General features: G+C 50.1%; 1 protein-coding gene across 1 annotated transcript; it reads right to left on the reverse strand.

The window, feature by feature from the left end:
- Positions 1-2,582: 2,582 nt before the first annotated feature.
- Positions 2,583-4,724, reverse strand: LOC128267407 (xaa-Pro aminopeptidase ApepP-like). Its single transcript, XM_053004236.1, has 3 exons — positions 3,330-4,724; positions 2,961-3,268; positions 2,583-2,892 (listed from the first exon to the last, which is right to left on the reverse strand). The coding sequence occupies exons 1-3, from the start codon at positions 4,559-4,561 to the stop codon at positions 2,612-2,614; spliced, it is 1,821 nt and encodes a 606-aa protein (XP_052860196.1). The 5' UTR covers positions 4,562-4,724; the 3' UTR covers positions 2,583-2,611.
- Positions 4,725-8,323: the final 3,599 nt, after the last annotated feature.

The raw sequence follows: 8,323 nt of genomic DNA on the forward strand, positions 1-8,323 counted from the left end.
AGATGATTCGAAAAATCGACGATGAACCATTGGCCCCCGAAAACCGGATGCACCTGCGGTGTCGATGCACGCAGAGAGTGTCTGTGGATTCTCATTCGTGCGCGCCGTTTGCGACTCCTTGAATGTTGCTCTTTTTGCATTCAATGTTAATATTTTTTATTCATCGCTACTTAGTAATGGTTTTTGCCCGGTTTTGGGCAATAATTTGTAAATTAAAATAAAGATTATTCAATAATTTCATTGCACACTCTAATGACCTTAATTGTTTTCTAAAATATTCGTAATTGTAATTTCCAGTTGTGCCATTGTATCTGGAATTGAATAAACGACTTATTTGAGCGTATTTTATGTCTGGTACATTCAGAATTTCCAACAATATAGAACACAGTTTGAATTAATCATTCCGATTAAATTTATGAAAAGGCATAATTCCTTTATTGAATGAGAACAACATAGAATTCGACCATCGGCAAACACACATGGAAAATTGTAAGTCGCAGCCAACATATTGGCCGTCCCCGGGGCGCATGTGGCGCCCGCGAACATGGCGCTATTTACAAACACGCACATCCCTTTTTCAATGCGAGTTAATTTTAGTGTAATAAAAAAATATAAAACCCGGCAACACCCGAGCGGGTACCACAATCCCACGCGGGTGCCACTGGGGAACCATGCGCTGTGACACGGCCACGGCTACGGACATTTTAACGGGGAGCGGACCAGTTTTCTATTCGCGCTTCGCACCACGTGGCCCCGCTTGCAACTGCGGAGCTTTAATCCAATATATTACAAAACACGCATCGCATATGACAATGACAAGTGATCACGTACACCCTGCGATGCTTTTTTATCAGCAGCCCAGCGGGGCAGCCTCCGGGTTCCTCAGCGCAGCTATTTAGGAACCCCGACCCCGAGGGCCCGGTTGTTTTCTGGGCCGAAGTGTCGCGTTGGTCGCGCGAATGTCGCTAATGCGAACGATGTCGGAGCTCACTTAGGCGGGGCGGGTCGGGAGCCTCGGAACGGACCGGCGTCCGGACGGGCTAAGCATCTGGAGGACATGCTCACCCATGGGTGCCACCGTGCAAAGGATAACACGCGCGCGCGCGCGCACACACGCCGCTGTGCCAAGCAACTTACGTGCGATCTGCAGAAGGTGAAGATAAAAATAACTTACTATCGCTTCCGGTTCCCTGGCGAATGGGTGCGAGCGGACCGGAACACGGGCGGGGAAGCAAGTACGTGAGCAACGGATGTGACATCCTTTTTCTGTTACTCCGTGTGTTCGTTCGGGAAGAATTCTGCGCTTCGCACACTTTGAAACAATGCGCCGCGAGCATTCATCAAACGAACGTGCGACTTTTATGGTCACAGCTGGGTGGCTCTCTCGTACTGTTTCCGGTTGGAGGAACTGAAAGAGCGAAAGCGAATTAGAGAGAGAGCGAGGGGGCCTCGAAATCGAAACGGCAACTTACCCGGTGGGGCATTTCACTGGCACCAAGATGGACGATTTTTACTTCGCGAGCTCGCAAACGGTCTTGCAAATAGTTGTGCCGAGCGCCGATGTCACCGAAAAGTGGCTACTTTTGCAGTCGTAAACCTATCCGGTGGCCGGTGGCGTGACTTGTGTCCCGAAAGCGAGAGACGCGATTTTACGAATTTCGGAAAACGCGAGCTTTCACTTTAAGGCATCCGATTTCGATGTCCCAGTGTTTAAAATGCGCCAAGAACCTTGAAAGAAAACTCACTCTCACCCGACGCTTGGCCGTGACGCGGCAAACGAAACTGGAAAGCACACTTCACACACCACTGATTCAAAACGCAGCACTTTTGATATCACCGCTTCACATTACAAACCACAATTGGAACGATCTTGAACACCATTTAATCACCATTTTCACTCCAACGCACAACACCATACACTCACACTCGACGCGACAACTTGGCCAAGCCCTGGGGCCCTGGTCCAATCACACGCGGAAAACTACTTGCGGATTTCGCGGATCGACCGAGAACGCTAAAAATCGCTACCATACTGAAAATGCGTTCTCTCCGGATCATCTGCACAAAAGCTGGAGCTAGCTTGGCCTCACATAGGATTTGAGTTGCACCGATCGATTCCCACTACTACACCGATATTATCGGAACGATCGTAGAATGAGTACTAAGCTAAATTATTTGTGAACGGTTTAGATGTCGTCGTGTTTACGCCGACACCGGATTCGATTCGGATATTCAATCATCTCGTGTAAGTATGAATAGATTTGTCATCTGCCGCACAGACCATACTTTCGCACGTACTCTTAGGCTTCCGGCTTCGCTCGTTTGCAGTCACCAGAGTTCAACGCACACCACTCGAGTCTCGAGCACAACTCTGTGCCGAAAGTGATTCTACCAAAGTTAAGTCACAGCACGAAGTGCAGCACGTTACGAAAAGTACGTTCAGGAAATAATAATCAAATTGTTTTGATACTTTAGCAAACAATTTATGTTACTTGGACTACAGAACTATAGAAATGAATACGTAAAATAATGAAAAACAATCCCTTTGGGTAAATTTAAGTTCATCATCGATTGGTTTTTATTGATAAAAAACAAAGTCACACGCTTCACCCTAAATCGGAGCCACTTCACGTTTGAGCCAAGCATGCGTCTCGTGATCCAGCAAGGGGGCCAGTGTTACGTACACCAGATCGTGATAGTGATTCAGATCCGCCCGTTCTCCATCGGTCAAAAGTGTGACGTCGATGAGCCGCGTTTGGATCGGGCACATCGTGACCGTGCGAAAGGTGAGCGCTCCGCGCCCATCGAAGTTGGTGCCGATATTGGCTGTTACCACCTGGACGACGTCTTCGATCCGGATGCCAAATTGGCCGTCTTTGTAGTAGCCGGGTTCTGGTGAGAGTGGGAGAAGATAAGCCAATATTGACAGTTCCCAAACGGGTTTGAGTTGATCAGGTTACCGTTTGACAGGAACATATTCTCCTCCAGCCCGGGATCGTTCGGCATGAGCCGTATGCCGATTCCCATCGGACCTTCGTGTACGTTCAGAAAATGGCCAACACCGTGGCCGGTGCCATGCCCATAGTCGAGTCCGATGTCCCACAAGGCTTTGCGCGCGATCGAGTCCAGGAACCGACCCTCTAATTTCCGCGGAAAGACGGCAGTACCGAGCGCAATCTGGCCCTTGAGCACACGCGTAAAGGCCCGAATTTCTTCATTGCTCGGTTGGCCAAAGTGCACCGTTCGTGTCACATCCGTTGTACCGTCACTACAAGAAATACAGAGGCAGGTCATGGCAGGGAAAAGGAAGGGAAAAAACGTAGCCTTACAGGTACTGAGCACCGGAATCGCAAAGGTAGATCTCCTGGTTGGTGATTGGCCGGTCCGTTTCCGGCTGCGGATGATAGTGTATGATCGAAGCGTTCGGTCCGGAAGCACTGATCGTGGCGAAGCTGAGACCCTTGTAGTGATCCTGGCGGCTTCGCAAGCGTTCCAGCTCCGCCGCACCACTAATCTCGGTCACCGGTATTCCGGCCGCGATCGTACGCTCCAACCACGCCAAGTACTGACACAGAGCAACCCCGTCCCGCACGTGACAGTCGCGCATACCGTTTGCCTCCGTGGCGTTTTTGATCGCCTTCATCAGCTCAATGGGAGTGATTTTTTGGAATCGTTTCTCTTCCGGAACAGGCGCCGTGAGTGCATAGCTGGACCCGGAGCTGATCCATACGAGCCCCGTGCTCTCCGCGGTCAGTCGCTGAAGCGCCGTGTGCACGTCACCGTACGGTTGGACCCGCACCTCGACCCGATTCTCACAGAAATGTTCGAGAACCTTTGGCACGATCTTCGTTTCGTTCACGAACAGATGCAGCTCGGTGAGCGTCGCGATGACGTAAGCGAAGAACACCGGATTGTAGTCGATTTCGGTACCGCGCAGATTCAGCAGCCACGCGATCTCATCCAGCGCACTCACCACCAGCACGGACGCTCGCTTTGCGGCCATTTTCTTGCGCACGTCGGCCAACTTCTCTGCCGCCGAACGTCCGGTGAATGTGGTCGACAGCGGCAGAAGCTCATTGTTCGGGACCGGGGGCTGCTCCTTCCAGACCAGATCGACCAAGTTCGGAGTGACGGCGAGCAGCGTGCAGCCTGCCGTTTTGAGCGAAGTTTGCAACGGTTTCCAGGCGGCAGCCGTGATGAGGTTGGCGTCCACGCCGACCACCGATCCGGGCTCCAGCGTTTTCGCTAACCACTCCTCAATCGACGGTGTGTCCGGCAGTCCGTCCTTCATCAGCGTCCAGTTGGCGTCGAGTTGTTTGCCCGCCTGCTGATAGTAGCGCCCGTCCGTCCACAGCAGCGCTTCCGTTTCGGTCACCAGCACGGTGCCGGCGCTTCCGTCGAACCCGGACACAAACGCGCGCCGCTCGTCGTGCGCGGCCAAATACTCGCTCTGGTGTGCATCGCTCGAGGGGACAAGGTATCCGCGGATGGAGCCCTGGTTGTTCGGCAGATTCTTCATTAACTGCCGCAGCGCAGACAGCTTTTCACCGGTCGGTTTCATTTTCACTACGGAACGGGAGTATTTTCAGGTTGCACGAATGGTCGACGAATGAGGGCTCTTCGAGTGGCTATCTACTTGAACACCGGTCCCGTGAGGATGAAACAGGCTTTTGATGGATTACCACTATTGTTCTGCGTCCTCTGCGTTACTTATCTTATCACTGTAGCACTTTGTCGCACTTGGTTTATCTCAGTAAGCAACGAAGTATCGTACCGCGTTTTGGCGCTGAAACGCTGCAAAGATAAGAGAAATTGTTTACGAACGCGGCCCCAGCTGTCATTGAATGTCCCCAACTGACATTTGAAGTGTCAGAATTTTCTAGAATAATTTCAAGTTCAAAACGGTTAAACGGTTCAACTTTGGATGGTGGGACGATTTTTCAAAGAATCATCGTATTCAAACCAAAAGTGAAGCGATTAATTGATTAGTTCGAAAAGCTTGTTGTGGTGAATCAGCATAACGCGCGGTTCCTATCGATTCGCTGGCACACACGGTGGCAAGCACAGTGAAATGCGATCGTCTGCGTGTACAAACTTGCGTCGCGCGTGCAGGGCTTAGCTATGGTACAAGCAGCTCCCTGTGTCTGGCAAATGGAGCTGAATCGATGATTGAATATCCGAGTCGAACCAAGTCTCCGTAAGTACGACGACATCTAACCCGTTCACAAATGATTTAGCTTGGTATTCATTCTACGATCGTTTCGATAATAGTGGGAAGCGATCGATGCGGTTCAAATCTTGCTCCAGCTTTTGCGCAGATGATCCGGAGAGAACACATCTTCAGAACGGCCGAGTTTTGCAACGTTTTCGTTCGATCGATCCACGTAATCGAAATCAAGATCGTACCAATTTTGGTTTGTAAAGTGAAACGGTGTTGGTGCTATTGTTTCGAGTGATATCAAATGTGTTGCATATAGATTCAGTGGTGTGTGTGTGTTGTTTACAGAGTGCTTCCTGCCGTCGTTTGTGGAATTTGCCCCGGATCGAGCCCAGGTTAGTAGCCATTCAAATAGATTACAGACCATAATTTGTATGTAGATGTTTCTAGATTGTAGATTGCAGTACCATCAAGCGTTACTTTGAATGTACGGCGTCGTAAGCTTCTAGTGGTGCCTCTCTGCGCAGAAATAATGTGCAAATAGGAAGATTTCCGAGCTCAAATCACTTGCAGTACTCACTCATCGGAAACACAACCCATCCTGCTCAATTATCTCTTAAAGTCAAAAAAGTAATTTACTATTTGTTTAAAAGCGTGAATAATATTCCCCTTTTTATCACCCTCGTCGGGCCACAACTTGCCCTCGCATTGTTCGTGTTCACTCGATGCGAGCATAAATCGCTCTCCGCTCGGTCGTTTATAATTTTCGTCTGAATGGTCAATGGGCAAGAATTTTAATTAGGTTTTGTCGGCTTTGGTCTATTGGCTCCCCACCGACGATGGTAATCTTGCCTGACTCTCAACCGCCCGTAGCTAACGAGTGTGTGTCTGTGTTCGGAAATGCACCATAAGGAATGCAGCAGCATCGGCAGCCGGCACACCTGGCCCGGTGGGAAGGACAGGTCGTAGGTTAGTTCGTGGAAAAGGATTAAAGTGAGTTGGGCAGTGGTGGGAAAATTTGCCTGGCCAAAGAAAAACGCCGAGCCAGCCGCAAAAGGTGCAGTTCACTTGCAGTAAACAAACGGCCCAAACAAAGGAAGGTCCTGCGGTGCTGCTGGGCCCCCTGGTAATTAAGTTTGAGATTATCCGGTTTTTGTGTTACCGGCTAAACTCATTAAACTTTGGCGAACCCCGATAGAGAAACTTCGTCCACCTACGTCCTGGCTGGCATCCGCTGCCGGGACTCGTGTTCGGATTTTTATCCAGGGGCGAGAACTAGCGATGCAACTGCACCTTTGGCAATCGTTTCCTTGGCCTTTGGGGCCAATGGGGTGCTCCCGAAAGGCTGATGCGAAGTTCGGGTTTATACGATCATTCTTTTTTGTTCGCCATCGCTTCCGGCGATCCGGGTTGGTAATTTGTTTTTTCAACTCGTCAAAACTATCGGCCAAAACTCGAACGTTATGAAGGCCACGGCTGCATTTGAGTGGGTTAAAACGAGAATTTGTTTGTTTGTTTGTTTGTTTGTTTGTTTATTGGTTAACTCATTGGCCGGCCTCGGCTGGATGAGCAGTAGTTATACAATACATATACACGCGGACGCACAATACATAAGATTAAGCGAATCTCAGGCGCTCCCTGAAGCCGGTCACAGGCAGATTGAAGTCGAAATGTAACGCCACAGAGTTAAAACATCGAGACATAGCAGCCATGGGCTCATGGCTGGCGTATTGGTGAGATGAGCGCTGGATCGACAAGGGTTGACGGTGACGAGCTGCATGTCGGGGAACACTCAAACTGATCCTTTCCAGGAGTGCTGGTGCGTCAATGCCACCCAAGAGCAACTTCGCAACAAAGATCGCCTGGTGGTTTCGTCGACGGTTTTGAAGAGATTCAAGTCCTAGGAGGAGGCAGCGTACGTTGTAGTCAGGCGTGTTGTTGTAGCTAATCCACGGCAGCTTCCTCACCGCGTAGCGAGTTAGTTTCCGCTGGATTGCCTCCATTCTGCTCGACCAACTCGACTGATAGGGTGACCAGACGATTGCGTTCGATTCGAGTGTGGATCTGACGAGGGAGCAGTACAGAGCCTTCACGCACATAGGGTCGTCAAATTCTTCAGTCATTTTAAACAATAGACCTAAAGTACGATTGGCCCGCTTGATAATGTCCTCGTAGTGATCGGTGAACGATAGTTTGGCGTCGAGTATAACACCTAAGTCCTTGATTGCCATCACGCGTCTTAGGAGAGTATCCCCCGCATAGTAGTCGTGGGTTAGCGGCTGTGAGATGCGAGTGAAGGACAGTACATTACATTTGTCAGGACACAGCAGCAACTCGTTCCTATCGCACCACTCGCACAGTGATGAGAGAGCGCCTTGGAGACGGATGCAATCGTCAATGGTAACAACAGGCAAAAACAGCTTGATATCGTCGGCGTATAATAAATAACAATTAGTTGGTAGCACATTCACAACATCATTGACGAAAAGAAGGAACAGAAGAGGGCCGAGGGTACTACCCTGGGGCACTCCAGAGGTGCTAACGAACGGCTCGGACATGGTTTCATTGAACGAAAGCATAAAGGATGGTTTAGTAATGAGGCAACAGGAGCTTATCGCTGCAAACGGAAGCCCGAAGCCGTTGAATCAATAATTCTGCATGAAGCCGACGATGATGCCTTCAAGAAAAACCACAACCCGGTTCTGTACGTTGCATGTGATGATGGAAGATAAAAAGTGTGGGCGCCAAAACACAAACCTCGAGCTGCAAATGCTTAGCGACCAATTAAGCAAGTGCCAACCAGACTGTCCGGTGGCTTCCGGTCGCACCGCGTTTGGCAAAGTTTCGGGGCAGGAAGAAAAAAATGCACAATCTTTGGCCGAAAGGAGGGCGAACCCGAGCCTCGCGTCAGCCGTTAAGTGGCAAACTTAACGGCTCACAATTAACTTTTTGCCACCACCCAGTGAGAGTTGATAAGAAAAACGGGTGTTTGGCGAGAGCCCGAAGGAGTTAAGCCAACAGGACTCGGTAGGCAAAGGACACACGCCAACTACGTCGAGCGGGAAAAGGATCTCTCCCCCGGGGTGGCGTGACGCGCACGCAAACATACACAACCCGTCCGCCCGTCCGGAAAAGGATCTACTTTTAAGGACACGGGAGGCCTAA

The sequence above is a fragment of the Anopheles cruzii genome, chromosome 2 (assembly GCF_943734635.1).
Source record: "Anopheles cruzii chromosome 2, idAnoCruzAS_RS32_06, whole genome shotgun sequence".
NCBI lineage: Eukaryota > Metazoa > Arthropoda > Insecta > Diptera > Culicidae > Anopheles > Anopheles cruzii.

Coding starts and splice junctions, on each gene's coding strand:
- LOC128267407 (XM_053004236.1), bottom strand. CDS start 4,561: ATGAAACCGACCGGTGAAAAGCTGTCTGCGCTGCGGCAGTTAATGAAG. Junction 3,269..3,329: donor GATTCCGGTGCTCAGTACCT/GTAAGGCTACGT, acceptor TATTTCTTGTAG/TGACGGTACAACGGATGTGA. Junction 2,893..2,960: donor GAATATGTTCCTGTCAAACG/GTAACCTGATCA, acceptor CACTCTCACCAG/AACCCGGCTACTACAAAGAC.